Source organism: Rhinichthys klamathensis, unplaced genomic scaffold (genome assembly GCF_029890125.1).
Source record: "Rhinichthys klamathensis goyatoka isolate OS25496 unplaced genomic scaffold, OSU_Roscu_1.1 h1tg000452l_1, whole genome shotgun sequence".
NCBI lineage: Eukaryota > Metazoa > Chordata > Actinopteri > Cypriniformes > Leuciscidae > Rhinichthys > Rhinichthys klamathensis.
The window spans coordinates 660,416-685,876 of record NW_026606944.1 but is presented as its reverse complement, the minus strand read 5'-3'; the positions used below and the strand labels follow the sequence as shown (position 1 = coordinate 685,876).

The 25,461-nt window shown below is 37.5% G+C and overlaps 1 protein-coding gene, 1 long non-coding RNA gene and 1 pseudogene across 2 annotated transcripts; all 3 read left to right on the top strand.

Moving 5' to 3' along the window:
* The first annotated feature begins 255 nt into the window (after positions 1-255).
* LOC130071659 (uncharacterized) lies at positions 256-1,730 on the top strand. The gene is made up of 3 exons (XM_056236520.1): positions 256-362; positions 657-825; positions 937-1,730. The coding sequence occupies exons 1-3, from the start codon at positions 339-341 to the stop codon at positions 1,728-1,730; spliced, it is 987 nt and encodes a 328-aa protein (XP_056092495.1). The 5' UTR covers positions 256-338.
* A 248-nt stretch (positions 1,731-1,978) lies between these two features.
* LOC130071658 (uncharacterized) lies at positions 1,979-7,919 on the top strand (annotated as a pseudogene).
* Positions 7,920-8,387: 468 nt separating this feature from the next.
* LOC130071710 (uncharacterized) lies at positions 8,388-8,921 on the top strand. Its single transcript, XR_008804029.1, has 3 exons — positions 8,388-8,421; positions 8,508-8,618; positions 8,823-8,921. It is a non-coding gene; the product is annotated as an uncharacterized LOC130071710 (long non-coding RNA).
* The last annotated feature ends 16,540 nt before the right edge of the window (positions 8,922-25,461 follow it).

The following is a 25,461-nucleotide window of genomic DNA, read 5'->3' as shown; positions in this document are numbered from 1 at the left end:
ATGCTCCACAGTTGGTGGCGGTAATGTGTCAGTTTTGTTGCGATCCATCAGAAAACAAAGAAGAAACCCGCTTTCACATGTCAGCGTGCCGTTGAGATGAAGGGGTAAGCTTGTTGTACAGTTTTTAGTTTAGTAAAAAAAAGCATTATAAGTTCTGAAAAAGACCATTTCATAATGACGTTTGTACACTGTTTTAGTCTTGATGTATTAAAAAAGAATAGGTAAAGTGTATCCAAATAAATTTAGTCGTTTTTTTAGTAGCACACAAATTACAAAATCTGTAACGTGCATGACAAGATCTTTTCTGCATTCCATTTCTACAATTTGCTCTCCAGATTATGGATTCTGAAGACCATAATAAGGTATTGTGGCAGTGTAATTTTTGTACGTTTTAGGACTGCATTGATTTTCAAATTGTAAATGTCTTAAAGGTTTTGCAAATGAATTTGATATTATAATACAACTCCTAACTTAATTGTACAATGCATGCAATTCTTTTAAAACTTGTTTTCATTGTAGTTATGTTTTTTCTGCGTAATCCACAATGTAATGTAATGTAATTGAAACATTTGTTTTTATATCATAATTATTTTATAGAATGTATTACTCATAACAATCAGTGAAATAAATGTGAAATGCATGTTATTGTTTTTTAGGTTCACTTATCAGTGAAAGATGTGCAGGACACTCTTGAGGCATACCAGTGCCTCAAGTGTACAAAATTTCACTGTCCGCTTTGTCCTAAGGACAATATAAAATTTGATGAGAACTTCCAGGCAACAGGCCACCTTCAGTCCCATTTATCTTGGGTGGTAGTACATGGGTGTAAGTTGACCAAAATATTATTGTTATATTCACTGTGAATAGGAGATCGTGTCCAATCATTTTTGACAAAAGTTGAAATTTGTTAACTTTTTTTAATAATACTTATTTCAGGTTTCAAAATCTATAAATGCCACCTCTTGTGTCGCAAAACAGCGCACTACCACTGTTGTTACTGTGACAAAACAGTAATACGTCGGACTGACTTCACAAAACACCTGCTTATTCATACAGCATATAAGAGTGCAGGTGGACAAGCCACCAGGACTGTGGCTAATAACCAGGGGGAAAAGACATTCACTCTGGTTCATGGACCAACTGACCAGCCATCAGCAATGGCCAGTGAGCGGAGGGACCAGCAGCCCACCATGGTCTGTGGACCAACTGACCAGCCATCAGCAATGGCCAGTGAGCGGAGGGACCAGCAGCCCACCATGGTCTGTGGACCAACTGACCAGCCATCAGCAATGGCCAGTGAGCGGAGGGACCAGCAGCCCACATGGTCTGTGGACCAACTGACCAGACATCAGCAATGGCCAGTGAGCGGAGGGACCAGCAGCCCACCATGGTCTGTGGACCAACTGACCAGCCATCAGCAATGGTCAATGAGCGGAGGGACCAGCAGCCCACCATGGTCTGTGGACCAACTGACCAGCCATCAGCAATGGCCAGTGAGCGGAGGGACCAGCAGCCCACCATGGTCTGTGGACCAACTGACCAGCCATCAGCAATGGCCAGTGAGCGGAGGGACCAGCAGCCCACCATGGTCTGTGGACCAACTGACCAGCCATCAGCAATGGCCAGTGAGCGGAGGGACCAGCAGCCCACCATGGTCTGTGGACCAACTGACCAGCCTTCTACCACAAACCCGAAAAACTGGGGTCTCCCATCGGTGGAGCAGGAGCTAAGACATCATAAATCAAGTCAAAAAAAAGTTTCCTGTCCTAAATGTAATGTGACATTATACTTGAAAAATTTACAACGACACATACAAAGAAAGCATAGAACTGAAAAAATTGACATGTGTGCAGATCGCCACCTTGCCAGCCAGTGTATTGATGCAAGAAATGGTATTTTTGCAGTTGCCAAAAATTTCTGTGGGCCACCTGTTCCTGTTCATGTTAAACAAAAGCTGAGAGGTCCAAGTGAATGCGAGATGGATGACTGCTCTTTGTTTTATGATGTAGCAGGTAGGAGTGGGCATCAAGCATTTAGATGTTCTCACCTAAGGTCACTTGACTTTTGTTCAACTCCCTCAAACACCTGTCATCTTGAGGAGGGCATCACACTGAGTGAGCTTGTAAAGCAAAGATGGTTTACCGAAAACAAGAAAGAGATGTGTCTTGCTCGACTAAAGGAGGCAACAGACCAAAGTGCTCCACTTGCTGTGGGTGTTAAAATTGGGCCACCCAAAAAGCATTATGTGTCTATCTTGGAGAACAAACCATCATACTACAGTCGAATGGGAAGGGTGATGGTTATGTATGATGCCCAGAGAAACAGCTGGCATTGTCCCTGTGTTAATTCACGGATGTCTTGTCCACATAAGTATGTTGCAAAGTGGTTCCTTTTTCAAACTAATAGACTGCTTTTTAAATATGTCAAATCAACTGGAACAGAAGAAGATAATTTGGATGGTCATCAAGAAGATGACAAGGAAAATATGGAAAAGCCGCTTGGACTTGGGAAAGCACTTTTGCGGAGAATTTTAAAGTATATCATGGATAAAAAGCGGTATCCAACAAATTTTCCTGAAAATCTTTGCAGAGGAGTGTTTGATCCTCCCCCACCAAAGCATATTGTGCCATCAGAAAAGTTCTGCACTGAATGTGGTTATAACTTGCCTCTAAGTGACCCCATCCTTATCACAGCAAAAGCTAAGATTGTGACACTGACATGTGTCTATGAAGGTAAGCGTTTTAAAAAATAAAATATTACAGCATGCTGTTATATTCACATCTATGTGTCTAATCAATTTATTCCTTTCAGGAATAAGCACATACTTAAGGAAATGTCTAAGATGTGGAATGGAGTACCGTTACCAAGACTGGGAACATGGAATCCACAACTTTAACAATCATATTCTCATGGGTTTCCACTTGTGTTTGTATTTAAGGGCATCACTCCAGGTATGGTCCCTGTACATTTTAAATGTGCCTTTATTCCTAAAAATTTAAGCTCTCTTTCTCTCTTTGTATATATTGTTTATTATACCTTCCCACAATCCTAATTACCGCTTATTGTTACTAAGTAACAATACCTGCCACAAAGTATAACACTTTTATATTTGTCTGTAGACTCATAATGCAGCAGGCAGAGTTTTCAAAGCAATGGAACTTTGCATCTGGTTTAAAGCTTCCTTCACATAACCATCTGTTTCATGGTTACCTACATTTTGAAGCATTGGTGCAACATGACTACAAATATGCATGCATCAATTGTGGCTCTCATCCTCCTGTGGTTATTATGGATCTTCATAAAAAGGGAGTTTTCAGTATGCCAGGTATGACAACATACACATTAAAGCTATTCTGACAATGTTTGTTTTAGGCTTTGTTTGTATATTGTGAGGAACAAAGAATGTTGGTTTCCTTTTGCAGTGAGTGAGGTACCTGATCCAACCGAGTATACTGGGGAAGTTAATGTGAGAGACTTCTGGGAGTCTATGTCCTTGAATATTATTTCCCTTGGGTTTGTGAAGGGTAAGACATGTTTTTTTCTTTGTCACTGAAGTAAATTGTACCTGCCTCTATTGAATGATTGATTAACAAACTAAAACAACATATATTTAAATGTTTTCTCATGTAGTTGGAGAGGAGAATCCATTTGTTGTCAAGCCGACCTTTGGTTTTTGGGCACCGTGGATTGGACCAGAAACTCGAAAATCTGATGTGGTTTTAAACACAGAGTGGGAAAAAGTACGCCGCCCAGCAAAAGCAAAAGAACAGGCAGAGCTAGACATCACTGAAGACAGACTTCTCGAGGAAGTCATGAAAATGAAGGTCAGGATTATTTGTAATATTTGTTGTCTGTGTGAATATGTATTATAGTTTTACTTTTTTTAAATTTGTTTCAACTTTACAGGTTGGTGATGTCAAGAAACTGTGCAAAGCTTGTGGGGTGGATCCCTGTGGTTCAAAAACAGACCTTATCCTCAGGCTTCATAATGAAATTAGGAGTAGGAGTACTTATGATAAGATTTTTGAGAAAATCTGGGGTGCATCAGGTAAGGAAGTTACCATACTCGGATTATGGTTTTGTTTTTCAATTGAATTCATAATTTTGTATAATTGATGGTTTTAGGAGGCTGGTCTGCAGTTATGTGCCCATGTGGAGTGGTTTACAGCCTGAAATTCAACATGAGAGCGGAAAGTCCAAGAGACTATGTTGATATTTTACTGTCCTGGCAACATTTACCAAATGTTACCATTTATGATTTTGCCAGAGGTCTGGCAACACATGGGAATCTGAGGGACCCGTTGTTGTTGCCATTTGCTCCACATGAGGGAAGACTACTTAGCCCTACAGAAGAAAACATTTCTTTAGCCAAAGAGGGCAAGGTCAAGGTTAATCTTCCCTGGTTAACAGAGCCGCGAAATCCCCCCGATATCAATGGGCATCCTACAACAGGGAGTTCAGAGCATTATGTGCTATATGATAAACTGCATGAAACGAATGCGAAAGATCCCAAGGATTTTTTAAGAAGAACTGCTCTGGTGCCAGAACTGGCTGGGAAGGTTAATACCCAAGTAGTAGAACAATTCTTTTCTCAAATGGAGAAAAACAACTACTTTCTCAACATGATGGCACCCAGCTCTCAGATCTTTCTAATTCGTAATATAGTCCACCATCACAACACCCAGCTTAACAGATCAAGGCTGGAGAAAATACAGAAGTTAATGGGAACCAGACAAACCTTCATGAACAAGAATGGGCAACTTATTATAGGTAACATGTCTGTATTTGTAACATACTTTTTTGCATGAGCATGTGTACTACGATTATTGTAATTGTTTTTCTCCCCTTTTAGGTCTATCTCAAGATATCTCAAACGCTGACAATATTAAGGTTCTGCAAAAAGATGAGGCTATTACTAATCTGCAGAATGTGAGTGCTAGCTCCAGGTGTTGGCAACATCCATTGAGCGCAGAAATACAGGAAAAGGTATCAAGTCAAGTCAGCTTTATAATATTGTACAAAATTTCAGAGCAGCTTTAATGAAAATCATACCGTTATGTCTCATAATTTTACACTGATCAGTTTAACGGCTGAAACATACAGTTATAGTATGTTAATTATATAAATTATCAACCAATTGAGGTTTAACAATAATAATGAAAGGCCTATAGAAGATAGAATTGTAGTTAATATGATGAATGTTGTTTTTATGCGTTTTCATTTTTAGGTTTCACGTGTACTGGATGAGGCCATGGATCCTAAGGAGCATATTGTATGCGTTTATGGTGAAACACTTACCCGTGAGGACTTCTTGACATTAGGACTACAGAATTATGTTGAGGCCATGGTAAGACAAAGGAGTAACATGCACTCATGTGTTAGATGTGTAATTTGCATTATCATGGATTTTATTTTTGTGCCTCTTATGCAGATTCTGAATTCCTGTCTAAGGGTTGTTGCACAAATTGGGTCCATAAGGGTATTGTAGTATTTACTACCAATGCACTATATATCAACAGTATAAATTACAAAACAAACAAAAACATTGTGTAAATACTGTAAAATCAACTTTGTGTTACAGAACATTGACATCTGGGTGACCAGCAGTTACATTTCAGTGACCTGGTTACCACCGCTCTCTGTAAACCCATTGGACCATTTTTCTGTATGTTTTATTTTTTGTGTATATAATTTTTTGTGTCCTTAAAGATTTATAACACTTTGTGTGTGAATAAATTATTCTTTAAAGGTGGTCATTTGCAACAAAGATGTCATTTTACTTCCATCTTGGAAACCAGGCCTTTTAACTTGGGAACAAGGCCATTGGATGATTGCTGTAAGTTAATATTTCAAATGAGACCATACTTATGCTTTTAGTGCAAAGGGTTCATTAACTGTATCTGTTTTAGTCCCGGTATGCCATTTCTTGGGGTTTCTCAAAAGTGGGGGGTGCAGGCTAACAGGTTAAATTATAATCTAAAGTCATATTTTTATGTGAACAAAAGTTTTTAATTTTTTCAATCCATTTAAAGTTGTCTTAATGAAAAGTTTGTTGCACAATAATAGGTAAAAGTGTTCTCGGACATTTTTCAGATTATGAAGCCAAAGCAAAGACAACTGTTCTTTCTTGATTCGCTCTGTGGCTCTGGTTTAAGTGATGCCAGATACATTCAAATATACAGGTCCTTCAAATGTTCACAACAGCAGTGTGGTAGTTCTGTTTGAAACCATACTGCTTGTTTGTTTTTGTTCCACTTATAACTTAAGGAATGAATTATTGTTACTATCTTTTACTAAGGTGAACATGAAACTGAATTCCAACTTATTGTACTTTTTTGATGCGAGTTAAACTTGTGTGTGTATAGATCTATAACATCTATGTGAATATAATATCTATTCTGCTAATATCCATTCTGTACATGTGCACTGATCAGTCTCGCACAGCAAGAAAAGTACAACTGGGTCAATTTGGATTTCATGTTGACGTCAAATTGTATGGTAGTTCAGTTTTAGACCATACTTTTTTTTTTAATCTTATTTAACTTACTGTTTGTTTGTTCATTCGTTCATTCAAATTGTTCCAACCCATCTGTTCAAAATTAATTTCCATGCTTGCAAGTAAGCGTTGTTGCAAAATTCCTCTTAGTTCCATTAATCCAGCCAGGTAGCCGCACACACTGCCTTGCTAGCACTGGTATTTCCTTAAAGAACAATATTTTTGCTCATCTTTATTCATTGTTCATATACCTCTGTCTTTTTTTTAATCGATAGAGAGCTTGCCCAAAAAATTGCACCAGGACTATGGTCGGAGACTGTCCTAAATGACATTACGGTGGGAATTAAAAAAATAATAATTATGTCCCACATGACTATGATCACAGCTTCTGCTGTAATGCATAAAGTTCTTAATTTACAAGTTGTTGTGTGTTTATCATATCAATTAATAAATTATGGTGTGTTTGATTTCATTACTAGGACAATGCAAGACAAGGGCTGTCAAATAACTGTGGAGTGTTTGTCTTGATGGCAAGTGCATCATATGTAAATGAGGAACATCAAGGTGTAATCAATTGCTGTTACCCATTTAACTTTTTTTGTGTTTCTTTGCATATTATAGTATGCACTGTATGTTGTTCTGGGACAGAAGTTTGACTTCACTGAAGTAAGTATTTATTTTTTGTAGCTATAATATAATATAATTGAAAATTATACTAATTCATTACTTTATGTACACAGCTAAACATGAAGAACATAAGAAAATGGTGGTGTGCCATCTTGCTTGAAAATTTCTCTTTAGAGTAAGTGTGAAAAAATTTGCTGTACTTTTAACACTTTAAGAAGTTAAGAAATCTTGTTCACTCTGTAAACTGTTTTGGGAAGTCATGGAACGGAATGATTTAGTGACTCGCTCATAACACTATTTCAGTAAAAATATATTCTGCAGACCCTTGAGTGAAAAGGAGTAGCAAAGTGTTTCAGTGATGATAAAAATCAGCAGGTGTAAACACTACTTGCTCTATCAAACTCCTTTAATATCTGTTCTTAATACTATTAGGGGTTGGCAAGATTTTGAAGTGTTGTATTCATTGGTGAATAAGTTTTTGTTTGTTTTTTATCTAAAATTGGACCATTAATTCGATTTTTTTGTTGTTGTATTTACACAAGTATTTACTGTAATTTGCAGCATCCTTGCATTCAATTAATTTTGATATTGTACTTGTTCTATTGCTTACTTTATTTGTTTTTGTTGCATGACAATCAAATTGTGGAAGACATGGGAGAAAGAGAAAACGAGCTGATGTAGCTGGTATTGTCAGCTTTTTATATTTTGCTGATATTTTTTTTGTCAAATTAAAAATTAATGGATAATTTTATCACTTTTTTCTTTCAGAAGAAGAAGAATGCTCTGCACTCCCTGAAACCTATGGGAAGAAAAAAACTGAACTTGCATATGAAAGTAAGAACTTTGATATGAAACAAAATACATATACTATGCTGGGTTTCAAATTATCTAACTATAATATTGGTCAGCTAATTTTAGATTACTTCATTTTAGCAGACCAAACCCCAGTTGTGCCCTCTGTTTTTAGCAAGGTATGCACAATTAACTTTAATGATTATTTAAAATGTGTATCATAGAACAATTTTAATCCACTTATATTTTTCTTTAAGGATGAGCTGTTAAAAGACGATGACCCTCCATCATGCTTCATCTTCAAGGTAGTTGAATAATGTTATAATGTGTTTAACATTTTTTTTTTAACAGCCTGTGCTAACTGTTGCTATCTTTTCAGTTATCAGGGGCGTTGCTGAAGAACATACTTCTTGAAGTTGTTCTTCAAGAAGGAGATGCTGCCTACATGCCCCTGTCATTGGCTTGCTCAAGGTTCAAGAATCAGGCACACTTCTTATGGCTAGAAAGTAAATATTGACATTAAAAAATAAAACGCATAACAAGAACATCATTGATAATGTTAAATGTTATGTTAATTTTTTTTCCACCTCAGGTGTTTCATGCTGGAAAAATAAGTCGTCTCACTACAAACAGCTCTTCTGGAGGATGTACTCAATCTCCACTTGTTTGGAGTGTGGGTTTGAGTACAAATGCTGCACACCTGGTACGTTGTGTAAATTGGTGATGAATAAACTAGTTGTTAGTTGTTAAAACTAAAAATCTAATTTACTTGTAGTTTAAAAGTTCTGGACACCATTCACTTGCATGGCATGGACCTACAGAGCTGAGAAATTATTCTTAATGTTTGTAAATGTTCAATGTCAACCATAAACCCTAGTTCTTATTGTGCTTCTTGTGTATCCACCAGGTTATGCTGGGAAGGGAAAGCGAGGTGAGCTCCAGGGCATTTATTCCGAAACCTTCCTCCCTGGATTTTGCAGTTTTGACTGCATGCAGATCAGTTCTATTGAGCTGATATAGTGTCCTTACAAATAACACACAAAAAAATACTAAAAATAATCAAATCAAATAAACTTTTGCAATCAATTCTGAGTGACTTGTACATTATTTTATTCATTGAAAAAATAATTTATCCACCCTGAGATTTAAATGTAATGTGTAACACGTTCAGAAGAGCATTAGTCTGCTATTTAAAAAAGTATGCAGTAAAGATGGATGGTAACTTTTTTTTTTTTTTTTACATTAGCCAAATGTTTTTCATGTATTTACACATTCACTTCACTGAGTCCAATTGCATCACATTTTAATATGTTCATTTACTTGATACTGTAGAATTATAGAATATGTTGCTAATATTCAGAAATATGCTTGAATAAGGCCTACAACCTGATGAATTTAAAACACCATCACTTTAAGTATGGTAAACGGTGTAAAGACGTGACTTCATCATTGACAGTGAGTGGTATTGGAGACACACAATAATAACAAAGCTGTAAGAAATCAGACCATGATGAGGAATGTAATATTTGATCGTTTATTTTCATTACTGTCGCAACTTCCTGCCATACTCATTCACCGCCGTCCTCGGCAATGACAGCTTGGGGATTTCCGCATAAGCTCCTCCCACTTGCGGCGTAAACTCCTCCTACTTGCACATTTGTGAAATCCCTCCTACTTGCGGCATAAGCTCTTCCCACTTGCGGCGTAAACTCCTCCTACTTGCACATTTGTGAAATCCCTCCTACTTGCGGCATAAGCTCTTCCCACTTGCGGCGTAAGCTCCTCCCACCTGCAGGTCTCCGGGCTGCAGCGATACATACATGGACAGTTTGAGGATCGAACAAGATTTACACAAGCTCTTTTTAAGATCTTTCATTGGCTAAATATTTTTAAAAATGACAGATAGACTTAAAGGGTGACCAATAGCATTGTTTAATTAAATAAATAAATAAAACACCACCACCAAAAAAAGGGCATAATCATCAAGTAATAATCAAGACACTTTACTGCCGTACCATGAGTGCAGCAGGCGTAATGATATGACGCAGCGCCTGAAAATAGTTCCGTTGTGTTGACGGAAGGTGGCCTATGTTCAGGCGCTGCGTCATATCATTACGCCTGCTGCACTCATGGTACGGCAGTAAAGTTTCTTGATTATTACGCAGGAATGAGAGTATAGTTCCTAGCCATATCAGCCTAGAAAATCACAACTTTACATTTTCCGTCGGTCTTAGTGCACGATGTAACTACAGAAGAGTCAAGTTTTAAATAGGAAAAATATCGAAACTCTTTGGTCATTTTTTTTTTTTTAGAAATGCTAATGTTCTTGTCCACTTCAATGATGTATGCTAAGCTATGCTAAAAGTGGTATCGCCAGAACCGGAGATCGGCTGAATGGATTCAAAAACGGTAAAACTCAACAGTTTAACTCTGGGGGAGTTGTAAAATGAGCCTATTTCCAAAAAAGGTGGAGTATCCCTTTAATATTATGAAGCAACGAGAATACTTTTTATGCGCAAACCCCCCCTCCCCATCCATATATTTAATGCAATGACGTATGCTATTATTTGGACATCACTCTTTTAAACACAATATAACTAAAATATAATTTTGCAAAGTTTCTGTCTTTCAGTAGCCTAAGTTACTTTATAACAATAAAAATTACAACAATTTTTTCTGTCATGCAACAACTTTTTTTAACATAACCTATTATGTATTTCTTTGTTAACATATTCACACTTGTTTAAAATGAATAAGAAAAAAACAATACCATATTACAAAACAACTAATACATTAAAATTATACGGTTATTCTATACATAAAAGTATAGCCTACTTATACTAATATGTTTGGACTTTGGCATGACTGCTTGTCCTTTAATTGAACTCTTGTGCACTTGACATCTGTCTGTCATACCTAATTGGTCCGTCTAGCCTTGTCTGACTTCTGATGGTTATAAAAGTGTGTAAAATTCACCTTGTATCACATTCGGCTACTGACAAGTCATCATGGCATCCGGACTGAAGAAAATTAAACTGGACGACGAGATACTGTGTAACCGGATACTTGCACAATGTGTCTATAATTAAACAATCGGCTTTAAAAAAACTAGATATTTTAATGCACTACTGCAGGTTGATCGCGACGACTTTCATTAAGTGGTAGTTTTTTGCGTAGAAAAAAGAAATATTTTCATCCGAGCGCAAAACTGCAAATCTGCAGTTGACCGGGAGTTCAAAAGAACCAAGTAAGTATAAAAGCAACTTTCTATGATTTTGTACGCTACTTATTTTCCTACAAATAGTATATTTATGTCTTATTGCATTATCTTTTCTTCTTAGGTAATTCAGGTGAGGGCTTGGACATAGTATGCGGACGAAGAACAAATCTAACGGTGGTCAACGACCTGCAGTTTCCGTACAGAGACCCTCCACATAAATGCAAACGAACCGTAGAGGAGGTGAAGAAAATGTCCCAAAGGCAATATGTAAGTTCTTAAATAAATTATATTATTTTAAATTATACTTAATAGCTATTGTATTTGATCTGCTATTTTAATTAATGATTTTTCTTCTTTATATTTTGTCAGGTGGGTGTACTCACTGCAAGGATCGCGCACCTGGCCGTGGGAACGGAAAACGTAGAGTTTCAAGGGAGGCAGCTGGAAACCCAGAGCGCTTAAGTGGAGGACGTCACCGGCAGAATTAGGCTGCAGCTGTGGGAAGCTCAAATTGGATTGCTTTCTTATAGAAGATCCCACCCGTTCACCTCGTTGAGCACCAGAGAATTTAATGGAGAACTTTTTCTTTTTCTTACAACTCAAATCGAAGAAATTCCATCCTTGCCTGGGCTTGGTGACATACCTCCTTATGAAGAAAAAGAAGAACCGGTGACATCTGTATACGGTGTCATTAACCGTGCCGAGGTCGCTGTGTCCCGCAGCTGCGGAAACTGCAAATTTTGGCAGACGGAGTTTCATCCAAAAAAAAAATCCATCGCAGCGAAAAATGCAAGATGCGTCAGAAATCGGGCATGTACAAGGGCACTGCCACTGCACGTCACAATTTCTGGCAATTTCGGGGAGAGTAACTTAATCCACAATTCTGTCCTGCAAAAAAAATTTGTGAGCCATGACCTCACTAGCCTTTTAGAGGATGGACAGGACGTGGAAGAGTTGAATGCGGTTCATTAAAAGTGAACATTCAAAACGACAATCTCGTTGCGATGGTAAAAGTCCCTGAGGAAACTGAAAGTCCATCGGAATCCTCTCCACAATCGTCCGCGCTTGGAGCTGAAATGCCTGCAGAAGGTATACCAAAGTAGTTCTTAATTATGTTAAACAACGATATGTTCATTTTAATTAAAAATTTTAATTGTTCAAAAATAATGTAAATAAATGTTTAAATGTTGATGTTAAATGTTCTACTTGGGCCTAAACAAATGTTAACGTACAATTTCATATTTAGCTAAATAAAGTTGGCAAGTAAAATATTTACTTGCATAGCCTATAAATAAGCTACTTCAAGTTCTTTTTTGTTGTTGTATTTTAAATAGCCTATTTCTAAATAGTTTTTTGTTCTTTATGTTTCAATTTCATTTCTGTGCATTGTATTGACATTATTATTGTTACTTTCTTCGTATTGTTACTTATTTTTAATAAACTGTTCTGTTTTTGCAACTCTAATCTCGTGCTGACTTTTTATTACACATGATAGGCTACACATTTTCTAGACTTAGGCTACACTATTTAAAAGTACAATGGGCTGCAATCACACCTTAAGAAAAAATATATTTAAAAATATAATATTCATTTAAAATAATTTTTGTATATTTGAAAAAATATTTGACCCAAATTTTAATTAAAATTGCATTGTGGTAGTGATGGTAAATTAAAACTTTTACGAAAAAATGAGTTTCCCCTCAACTTTATCATACACGTCAAAGAATTATAGGCCTAATTAATAATTACTTTCCCTCCCAGACAACCCAGTCATTCTAGACTATTTCATATAATTAATCCAATAAAATATTTTGTCCATATATTTTTACTTCTAAAATTTGAATAAATCCGTCTCTAGCCTACATTTCCACGGGTGGAATAACAAATGTTAGAATTGTAAGGTTGTGTTTAATTCAAAATGTTCCTTTTGTCTTCCCATTCTTATGATCTCTTTCAAAATAAAGGCCTCCATGTCTGTGGTGGGTGTCAAAGTAAGAATAGATTTGCACTATTTAACCATATTTTGGGAACATTTTAGTTACTCTTTAATGTTGCACCAAAGTAACTTCAAGGAGATCTACTTAGTATAGATTTACATTTACATTCATGCATTTGGCAGACGCTTTTATCCACAGCGACTAATATTGCATTTTAAGGTACACATTTACATTCTTATCAGTTCTTGCTTTTCCAGGGAAACGAACCCATAACCTTGGGGTTGCAAGCGCCAACGCTCTACTGTTTTAGCTACAGGAAGACTCATGGAATTTCATGAATTTATATAAACATACTTGTTTCTTATTTAAGAATTTTAGGCATGTTCTTTTTGTGTGTGTGTGTGTGTGTGTGTGATGTTCCTTTGTGGCAATTGTCTGTATCCTTTCACAGGTTGCTTGTCCAGTCTGCTTGGATTGATACCCAAAAGACTATGTGGAACTACATGGAAGCGGTTGTGGTGAAAGGTTTGTGACAATTTTAATATAAATCTAAATATATTTGGAACAACTGCTATCAGGGCATTTGTGTTGTTTCTATAGCCTTTTGGGAGAACTTGAAAAAGAGCTTGACTATGAGGAAAAACTAGGCAGTGAAAAGACAAGGGAGAAGACAAGCCGTGTAGAAGGTAAAATGCAAGATATCCGTTGGCATCTGACTGACTGATGACTTCTTACAAAGGTCTTTATTGCATTTGGAAATTTGTTGCCTTTTCTGTTTGGTCTTGTATCCGACATAATCACACAGCTTGCTGACAGGGTGGACAACACATCGGCATTTAGTATCAGTGTAACGAGAGGAGAACTGTTCGAGAGGGGCATGGTCCAGTGGAAGCAGCAAAGAAAAAAATCTTCTCCAAAGAATATGTCACTGGGTGACTAGAGGCAAGCGGAACCTTTCTTTTTTGGGAGGTGTTTGCCCGCCGGAGCAATTCCGGTGCGACACCCGGCCGGAGCCATGATCAAACGGAGATTAGATGAGGAAACGAGTGTCAGGTGCGTGAGAAGAGGATGGCGATCGGTGACTGGGACACGTATTTGGGATGTGGATTATAAAAAGAGACTTTTGAGAGAGAGAGAGATCGGAAAGAGAAGAAACGGGGTAGAGACGGATTTTCTTAGGCTGTTGACTCGAGGTAAAACTGATTTGGTAAGAACAGATGTACACTTGCTATCTTTGGAACAATTTAAGTACCACGCTACCCTCTATATTGATCCTCAAAACTCTTTGTTCCTATACGGATGTGATGGTCGGGTGATTACTGTTTGGGAACTAAACACTTTGATGTTCGCCATACTAGATTCGCCTGGACCCGATGACAATGCAGTGCTGAAGTGTCAACTATCCTCTCCCTATGGAGGATCCCTTTCCCACTCTACAGATAAAGCGTTGTTGAAATCCGGTTCGCGTACACCGAAGTGATGAAATAAAATTCTCTATCAAATTTATAGGCAAGACAAGTAGTTTGTTTAGGCATGGTTTGTTGGGAAATTACAAACCTGCGCACACATATTCAAACGAATTTAACTATAGAATCAATTTTTAATGCGCATGTGAACGCCATCAGGTCACAGGTTCGCGTTTAAAGTCTGTTTAGAGAGAACGCTGTAAGACTGGAAAACTGGAAACTGGGTGAAGAGATAGACCACTGGTCTATGAGACAAAGGACCTTGGCAAATTAACATTTGAACTCTCACACACACACACACACACACTTCTTCCCCGCAGTGACACATAAAAACTCACATAAGAATATCTATGGTTTGATGTAAATGATTATCATTGAGTATTATGTTTGGTATCATTTGAAATGTCTCAGGAATGAGTGGTACAAATGTCTCATTCCCAAAGTATAAAACAAAAGGAAATAAGGTTTTTAAGAGTTTAGGGATATCTGGCACACAAATGAATGTGGTCTCTAGGCATGATCCTACTCCCAGAAGGTGTGAACTCAATGCTAATTTCCACTGTTAGCAAATGGTACCATGTAAATCAACTTCTGCCCCCAGTAAGTCGGGGGGTGAACAGTAAATTTCCACTGTGAACACAGGTTTACATATGAAATGAGGTCTGGCTATTTAATGGAAGGCAGCAAGGGATCGTGGCTTTTTCTGTATCTCAGATAGCCCGTGGATGCTGAGTCGCCGAGACTCAGCATTCATGTATTTCATGCCGGGTAAAAGATTTTCCTCTTTGTTCTAGAACATTTGATGATTTGCATTGATTATCTTTCAATTGATTATGGAATTGTTATAATACATTTACCTGACATAATAAATTGTTATATTTGATTATTCTAACAGACTTTGACTTTATTTTCATTGGAGTTAAAAGGAATAGTCAAACATTAACGTATACTTAATGATGCACAGATATCATTGAAAAATCACTTTCATTTTATGGAGTCAGATGAAACGAGTTAATACATAAGACAAAATATATTATATTTAATTAAAAAATCCCTTTGCCATTGGAAAAGACGGAACGCGCATGTGACCTTCACCTCTAATCAAGGACCGCAGTTGGCTCGAATTAGACGGACTTACAACGCCGTCGTCTTAGTGGCCCCTAATGTAATAACAAATGATAATTTTGCTGGAAGTGAATCAATCAAAACCAGCTTTAGCTGGAAATAACATTATTCAAAAATCGCTATAAAGCCAAAACAATCTCTGTTACCGTAAATTGTATGTTTATCTCTGTAAAGCTGCTTTGAAACAATCTCCATTGTTAAAAGCGCTATATAAATGAAGATGACTTGACTTGTCCTGGTTTCTCAAGGCCCATATGTTGGTGGTTATCCATCTCTCACGCTGTCTTTGAGTTATAATCTCCTCAAAGTTGAAGATCCGGTCCCCGCATGTATGCACCAGTCTGATGATTGTTTGCTTCAAACTAACATCATGATGTTCTGATTTCTTAAAACAAGTCATGCCTGTTGTTGTCCATTCTTCATGTCGTCTTCAAGCCTAAATGTCTCACGGACAAAGATTCAGCCCCCGCACCTGTCCCTGAGCCATAGTCACCTCGAAGGCGAAGAACCCGGTCGGAGCTACAAGCAGAGGCCCTAATTCGCTGTGAGTGTGTGGATTGCAGTGTTTATGGTGGATATTTATACATGTGAAGTGTTTGAAGTGCTTTGCCGAATACACAAGTGTGGGGAGTGAAATCTTGCTTTTGTTTGTGCCTCTGATCTGCTGTATCGCCCAAAACTCGGGCGGGTGTGGGGACTTACTAATCAGTGCTTGTGGAGTGTGTCTTATATAGAGACGTGAGTTACTCATCTCCCGGAAGAAGAAGCCGATTGAGCGATTCTTTATTTTAAGAAATACTTTTAAATCAATAAAGAAGAACTGTCACAGGGGCAGTGCGTAAAGGGCCGGTCATCCGCCCCGGCCTGTGACACATACTCCTTGCATTAATTTCCTAGGAGAGTATGGGATTGACAATGGAGCTCTCTGGAAAGAATTCCTAACTGGTATGTGCTAGTTTGCCTCAATGTAACATACTACTCAATTTTGTAATTCTATTTGCTGACTTTCCATTTGAACAGAAATGGTGAAAGGAATTGAGGCTCAGCTCTTTGAGGGAGGAGACCGTGGAAAACCCCCCAAATACTCCATTACTGACTATCAGAAAGATCACTTCAAGTAGGTAGCAGTAAGTAAATAGATTTATTGTGCAAAAGTAGGGATCAGTGTACTGTGAAACGGAATACCGCTACAATGTCTCAATGTCATGCATTTTCAATTTCTATACAAATGCTAAATATTTAGAAGTAAAATGAGAGTTAAAAATATGTAATTCTACATCTAATTTGCTTTTAAAATGCATTTTTTAGTAAAACACACATCAACACATTACTTACAGTATGTTGCCTCAATATGCTCAACATATTCACTTCTTTGTTACTGCAGGACTTGTGGAGAGACCCAATTTAAAATAAAAAAAATGGTGCTATGACTACATCTGCACAGGAGCAATAGACAAGGATGAAATGTCCAAAGACAATGTCACCAATCCAGAGCTCATAGAGCTTATTGGAAAGGTTTTTAAAAACTAGATCAAATACATTAAGTTAAACATCTGAACACCAACATTCAAATATGTTCCAGTCAGAATAATTAATCTAGTACTTGTTGCTGCTATATCATCTTTTCTGGATATATTTTTTACTTGCTTTTTTGTAGCTGCATGCATATACTTATATTTAGATGTGAGCATTAGTGAGTTAAGACACTAATGTAGGGTGATGGACTCTGGCTGGTGGTCTGCATTAAGATGTCGTCTCTGTAATTAATAGAATAGGCAAACATGTTAATTAAAAGGGGGTGTCAAAATTATTTAAAAAAAATATTCAACCACGGACCTAAACATTTTGGACTAAAGCCAAATGTTTAGGTCCGTGGTTGAATATTTTTTTTTTTAAATAATTTTGTTTAGAAGAACTTGCCACTGCAGAGAAAGAGGAGGGCGTTGGAAACATCAGCCAAAATTCCACCACCATAAGCAACTTCTTCCACTGGCTCACGGGAAAGGCACACATCCCACTAATTGCTGCACAAAGAGAAGCCTTCAAAATCCGCATCGAGTTTGACCATGATTGTGACGTCCGTTATGGTCATCATAGCACATGCTACCCTGTCGTAAATGCTTGTGCTGTCTGCATTGCTTTCCCGACAAAACACCTTGGCACATATCAAGAGTTTCAAGATATCCTTTCAGAAGCAATAAATAATAGCCAAGAGTTTGGTCGCCACTAGGGCCAAACAACAAAAATATGAGGTCACACATTTCATTACCTTTTTATATTAAAGGGTTGTTGTTAATAATTTAGATACATAGTAGTAAAAGCTGTAACAGGTTTTAATATTGTTTTGACAGCATTTAACATTTAATGAGCTCATTAATTTAATTTACTATTAATCCAAAGATATAATTCCTTTTTTAATGTCTGCCACCTGGAGGCAAAAAATGGTTTGGTAATAAAAAGTAACAAGTAGCAAAGGTTTTAAAAATGTTATGACAAAATACAAATTTCTTTAACTAACTGAATTGTTATGATGGCATTTATTAAATAATGTCATTTAATGTACAATACGAGATTAACACCAGTTCAGCATATAACGTTGAAATACCACTGTATAAAATAATTACCATACTTTATGCTCTATCAAACTTAGTCAAATCAGTGTTATTGAAGAATTGTCATCACAGTTTAGAACTGTAATAGTAATACTCTTAACAGAGTCCAAACTGAAATGAAAACTGTCACATTAAAGCCAAGGATTCTACTAAAATTGCTAGAGGTTGCATCTGCCAGCCACATACTCACTGCAGATTACATAAAGGTCTGTAAGTGGAGTGTTGGGATCACTCTGGTGTATAAGAGAGTTAAGTTCTGCCAGTTCCTCATTCAAGGGACACTCAAACTCTGGCACCAATACTGCACCATCCACATTTTCTCCGATGTCTGGCTCTTGAATATTCTATTTTGCACCAAAATAGTGTGGGAGAACACATAAATTAGGAGACACATGTCATTGCACTTAATTTATAAATGAAAAAGATGTATGTCAAAGAACAGGAGAACAACCTCAAGATTCTCTGGCTGATCAATTTGTGTCTGCATCAATCCAATGTGCCACTTCTCTGCCCTACAAAGGCTAAGAGCAGTATCTTCACTTTTTCAAAAAAAAATTTTTTGCACAAATAAAAAGTGCAGGATCTGCTCTACAATCTGTTAAAATTTCATATGGCTACCTAATAAATTTCTTATATAAATTTACATTTTTAGTTGCAGTATTGTATAGAAAAGTAGAGTGAAACCAAGGCAGAATGCAGTATCTGCCCGTACTGCAGTCTGCCTTGGTTTCACTATGATACTGCAGTTTGCCTTTGTGTGGCATACAATTTTGTATGCTATAAAACCTCTAAGGAACTGTCAAAATGGCTTCACTTTTACGTGGAAAAATGCTGGTGAAACTTGCCTTAAACAACAAGGAACCAAAAACTGGTAAGTTTTAAACCCTTTAAAAATAAAATAAAAATACTGCCTTTATTTGTCTGATCTCTCTCTCTCTCTCTCTATCTCTCTCTTTCTCTCTCTCTCTCTCTCTCTCTCTCTCTCTCTCTCTCTCTCTCTCTCTCTCTCTCTCTCTCTCTCTCTCTCTCTCTCTCTCTCTCTCTCTCTCTCTCTCTCTCTCTCTCTCTCTCTCTCAGCCCTGGCTGACAATAAAAGGTATATCGTATCGTATGTAATTTTTTTGACATGATGATTTTGTTGTTCCCATTGTTTTGATTAATATATTATTCCTTAGGCTTCAAGATGAGTTTATTATTTTAGTGTGACATGAAAATGTGTTTTGACAGTGACTTAACTCCAATAAAACATGCATTAAAAGTTCAGTAGCTGCTGTTTCCTAACAAGCTCATATTTCATTTATTGATATATTGATTCCCTGAATGATTAAACTTAAACTGTTGGTAATTACATGTGAAGACCTATCCCAAACTGAAATAAAAGCAATACGTTAATGATTGCCATAAAAAAACAGCACTTTTGTGATACAATTAAAATATATGAATCTAATAACGCATTTTTTGTTTGTTTGTTTTTTGAAAAATATGTTTATAATGCCAAAGGGGATGGAAAGTCACAACTTAGCAGAAAGAATGAAGATGGAGAAAACGGTCAATAAAAAAAATACTGTACTTTTGACAACTATAAGCAGCTGCTGCAGCTGTGTGCAAAGGTTTGGGTGATTTCAAGGTCAAGGTCAAGGTAAACTTTATTATCCCACAAGGGGAAATTCATGTGGTCATTCATTACGCGCCCTTGTCACAACACATTCTCTAAAAACATAAAAACAACACATAAACACAAAAAGAGATGACAATACTGCAGAATTGACAATTGACAATCACAATCCAACCTTTAGCGCTAAAAGAATGTATAATATTATTATCAAGTGACTAAAACTATAATAACTTGCGATGTACTTGATCATTATACAATCTGATCGCTGTAGGTACAAATTATTTATTGTACCTTTCTGTTCTAATTCTCTGTTGTAAAATTCTACCAGTTGACCTATTGCTTCTCATAAATTTATGATGTAGAGGGTGAGTAGGATCTTTAAGGATTTGATCAGTTTTTAAAAAAATAAGCTCTTTGTACAGTTGAGCTGCCGACACCTGGTCAATTCCGATGATCCTGCCGGCCATCCTAATCATGCGCTGCAGTTTCCTTTGGTCCTTAACATGGATGTTGCCAAACACACAGATAAGGCCAAATGACAGAACACTCTGGAGGAGACTTTTATAAAACATTACAAGAATGTGTCTTTCAAATCTAAAATTATATAATTTTCTAAGAAAGTACATCCGTTGGTGCATTTTCTTAGTTTTATTCAGTGCACATTCATTAAAAGTTAATTTCGAATCAATTTCAATTCCCAAGTATTTATATGTTGCGACCCTCTCCACTAATTCACCATTGATCTCAGAAGAGGGAACTATTATGTTGTTTTTTACTAAAATTTATGACCATCTCTTCTGTTTTCTTCACATTGATTTCGAGAAAGTTCTCAGAACACCAATGAGTGAAACCCTGCAATTCCCTCTGACATCCACTCACAGAAGAATTGTCCGATTTTAAAAAACCAACCAATGCTGTGTCGTCAGCATATTTAAAATAAGTGTGGGACGAAGAGGAAGCTTGACAGTTATTGGTGTATAGTGTGTATAGGATAGGCGACAGAACGCACCCTTGTGGTGCCCCTGTATTTGTCATTTTTAAGGAAGATATACATTAATTAAATCTGACTTGCTGACTACGATCCGTCAAAAAGTCATAGATCCATAAAATCAATTGTGGATGTACTCCTAAATGCACTAATTTTCTTACCAGCAGGTGGAGTTGGATCGTATTAAAAGCACTGCTGAAGTCGATGAACACAATCTTGACCAGGCTCTGAGCATGTTCAAGATGCTCATGAGTGCTGTTTATCAAAGATATCAGTGCATCCTCAACACCTCTCTCTGCACGATAGGCAAATTGATTCGGGTCTAAAAGAGGTGAGACCTCATAAAGAAGATGTTTTAAAATTATTTTTTCAAAACATTTCATAACTGCAGAGGTAAGGGCAACAGGGCGCAGATCATTAAGTTCCTTAGGTCTATTGTTTTTAGGCACGGGCACTATTAGGGATTGTTTCCATAGGCTGGGAATAACACCTGTATCTAGTGACAGCTGGAACAACCTATGGAAGGGCTGTGCCAACTGGTCAGCACACACCTTTAGTGTCCTGCAGCTGATACCATCAGGTCCACAAGCTTTACGGGGATTTACACGTCTAAAATAAGATTTGACCTCATCTATAGGGATGTAAATGCCCGTACCCTTCATGTGTTTTACTGCTATAATGGCCTCATTCTGTTCAACTTTAAAATCATTTGTGTCAAATCTACAATAAAAATTATTTAATTGATTTGCCATATTAAAATTGTTCTCTGCTACCATCGGGTGCTTCTTGGGCTTATATCCTGTGATAGATTGGACTCCCTGCCAAGCTCTCCTAGCATCATTTTTAAAGAAGTTTTCTAACTTGTGTTTATATGCTGCTTTACAATTATTGATCTTACTTTTAATCTTTTTCTGCACTATCTTTTTCTCTTCTCTACTTCCTCCTAATTTAAACACACGCTTTTTCTCATTAAGGAGTTGCTTTAACTCTGGGGTAACCCAAGGCTTGTTATTTGGGAACATCTTAATAGTCTTTCTGGGGATGATTGTGTCCTCACAGAATTGTACATACCCCGAGATAGCAAACACTGCGTCATTTACGTTGTCAGTCCCGTCTGTCACCACATTCCAATCCGTGCACTCCAGGCAATCCTGAAGTGCCTCAATCGCAGCAGCAGTCCAGCATTTAACCTCCACCTTTTTTGTTTTCTCACGCCGTAGGCGGGACACATATGTAGGCATCAGTTTAATCATATTATGGTCCGAGTTCCCTAAGGCGGGTAATGCCTTAGAATAAAACGCGTCCTGGATGTTTCCATAACAATGGTCAAGGCAAGCTTTATTGCGCGTAGAACAGGTGACATATTGTTGGTACGTGGGTAAATGTTCCTTTAAACTGCATGAATTAAAATCACCCAACACAAAATGAGCTGCGTCGGGGGCCTCTTCCTCCGCTTTAGTTACAAGTTCATGAATCATAGTGGCAGCGGCCAGTGTGTCGGCGGAGGGTGCAATATACACAACAAACAGTCTGATTTGGTGTATCTCCCTAGGCAAGTGGTAAGGCCTTAGGGAAAGTGCTAACAGTTCAATGTCCTTCGTACAAATATGATACTTCATTGTAATATGACCAGGGTTACAGTATGTATTGTTAATAAACACGCACACACCTCCACCTTTCCTTTTCCCGGAGTTCTGGTTACGGTCCATCCTCACCAGTGTGTAGCCCTCTCGGTCGACCGACGAGTCAGGGTCCGCCTCCGTGAGCCAGCTTTCTGTCAGACAGATGAGACAGGATTGCCGGTATTCAGTGAGATACTGAGTGCAGGCCCGCAACTCATCTGCCTTATTCCTTAGGCTTTGGACATTGCCGAACATAACAGATGGAAGTGATTGTCTGTAGGGCTGTCTTTTCAATCGTTCCCGGATTCCTCCTTTCCTGCCACGTTTCCTTGCTTTGGCATTGTTATCGCTGTTACCACCGGAATGTGTCAGGGGTGTGTCGTAGGGATGAAGTCGCGTTGCAGGGGGTTTCAAATTTAGCAGAAAGTCTCGTGTGTAGGTGATTTGGGCTTCCTGGCCACTATACATGTGGTGATTGTAGCCGGCGGCATAAGTAATCAGAATCACCAACAAAACTGAGCCCTAAACGTTCATCTGTCTAAGAAAACTTGCTTTAGTCGTCAATTTTGATGGATTGTGAAACAATTACTAAAACAAACAAACATCGCTAACAGACGCGCAAAATATATGATATAAGCAAGTGATTATGATCACTTGCTACACTTACTGCTATATGTTATTGTATGGCCATGTAAGTATACGCAGTAATGCAAAGGCAAAGCGCAGTATAGCCTATACAACTATCAAATTTTGTCTGACTGTCAAAAACGAAATGTCTAATATTCACCACCCTTTGATCTATCTAATTGTACCCTTTGTTGTTAAATTTTTATTGGATGCTTATATTTTGGTGTAAGAAAAACACAAAAAGCTGTTTTTCTCAGTTTGGCGTTTTTGCTGATACTGCTCTCATGGTGCATTCTATTATAGCCAAGGAACCGACTCGGACCTCGGATATGACGTCAAGTCCACACTTCAAGCGTTCTATTATGTTTTGCGCGTCCGAGTCGGAGAAAAAAATGGACGCACTGGCCGAGTACCAGGCGCTCCAAAATAAGTATGTGCTTCACCTTACAGAACACAGAGGAAGAACTTGAACTTGAAATTGTTCACTTTATTTAATGTTTTTCATGTTAATCTTCTGTTAGCAACGCTAGCAACGTTAGTAATTGCACTCACAACAACCGATTCCCATACCTACAGGGGACGCAGCAATACGAGTGATAATAATGGTCATTTAAAATACCAAAGCGGTTCAAAAACAATGAAAACAATTCATACTTACAAGTCACACAGGGCGCAGCCATCTTGAATTCCGAAACGGAATTCTTGCTCGGTGTTCTCACGGTTGTCCGAGGTCCGAGAGGAGAAATCCGAGGAAAGGGGGCGTGTTGCTAGGCAACGTCTGTCTTCCGATTCGGATCTCCGAGACGGATAAATAATAGAACGCACCATTAGCCTTTGTTGGGCAGTTCTGCTCTGGGCTCAAATTTCCCTCTGTGCGGAGTGAGGAGTGGATGGTGGTTCCAGCCAGCAGCAAAAATCTTCAAGTCTGCCTATAGGTTAGGTAGAAATATGAAGTGGACACAGAAAAGGTCCGTGGCAGAGGACAAATCAAGTTGGTGATCTCTTTCCAGGCTTTGTAGTGTATCACAGTACTCAAGAGGTGACACAGACCCTTACATCACGCCATAGACGTTCAATCATATGAATGTGAGAACAGTGCTAAAATAACAAAAGAAATAAAATTCCATTTGATTTTTTTTTCTGTTCATCATTACATTTATATTTAAAAGTGATATGGTGCACCTCTGATTATGAACACATTTTCCTGACATAAAGCTCCCACGGTCAGTTCCACGGACTGAAAACATGAACTTTGCTATTTCCACATTCTACAACCCCTGGTCTGCTCTGACTCTGTAATGAATAAAATTATTAAATATTAGTTGGTGAAATAGGAACATTGGATGAGGGCAAAGAGAAAAATACAATCTACCTCTATATCAGAAAAGTAGAGAAGAACAAATAGAGTGAGACCCTTAAGTGGGATAATAGATGAGATGATGAAATTAGAGGTTAAAACTTGACAGAGACTCAAAATACTCTGTTGATTTTGATCTTACATATAAGTGTTGTACATCATTAGATCCTGTTAAGTGTCTATTTTTTTGTGGATACTCACAATAAAAACAAAGTGTTGTGCTTTTGGCCAAATAAAGAAAATAAACATGATTCTAGTTCTGCGTTCTCTCTGTCACTGAAGTCCATTTTGAAACACGTCCGAAACTGAACTGTAACTCAGCGAATACTCAGTCAAGCAGGAATACTGGCACACAGGCATGAAGCTTGAATTCTCTTCTTTTAAATGAAGTTATTTTTATAAATTATATAAAAAAACAAATATTCTCAGTTTATGTAATCTGTATGAAAAGAGAGAGATGTCAGTTGTTTTCTTTTCAGCTCATTATAGCTCATTGCGGTCATTATAGTCTTACAGAATTTAAATCAATGTATTGTTTTGTGTAAATGATTAGGCAGGATGATTTTCAGATCATTTTGAAGCAAAAACTCTAGGCGACAACATCCATTAGTCAAAAGTCTTGTGGACAAATATTTAGTATGTGTTTAGAATATTGTTTGAGAGAACACTATTCTCTCAAAAATACAAACATGTTCATACATGTTGCTCACATATTATGGTAGCCCTGTTTGTGCTAAATAGAGTGTAATTACACCTTTGCCATTAATATGTTTATTAGCAACTGAAAAAAGCACAAATGTCAGGGCATGTCAAAACATCTCAAGGACCCCGAAAACACCTTAGACCCCAGAGGGTTAAAGGTGGGGTATGTGATTTTCTTTTTTGACCATATTTTCAAAATCACTTGAAATCCTATTCCTAACCCACTTAGAGCCACTGAGTTAGAAGCACTGAAATGAAAATTAAGCAATTTAATC

Bases quoted from the DNA above. Each gene is read 5' to 3' on its own strand.
- LOC130071659 (XM_056236520.1), top strand. From the start codon at position 339: ATGGATTCTGAAGACCATAATAAG. The intron at 363-656 runs GTATTGTGGCAG...ATTGTTTTTTAG, and splicing joins ATTCTGAAGACCATAATAAG to GTTCACTTATCAGTGAAAGA. The intron at 826-936 runs GTAAGTTGACCA...TACTTATTTCAG, and splicing joins TTGGGTGGTAGTACATGGGT to GTTTCAAAATCTATAAATGC.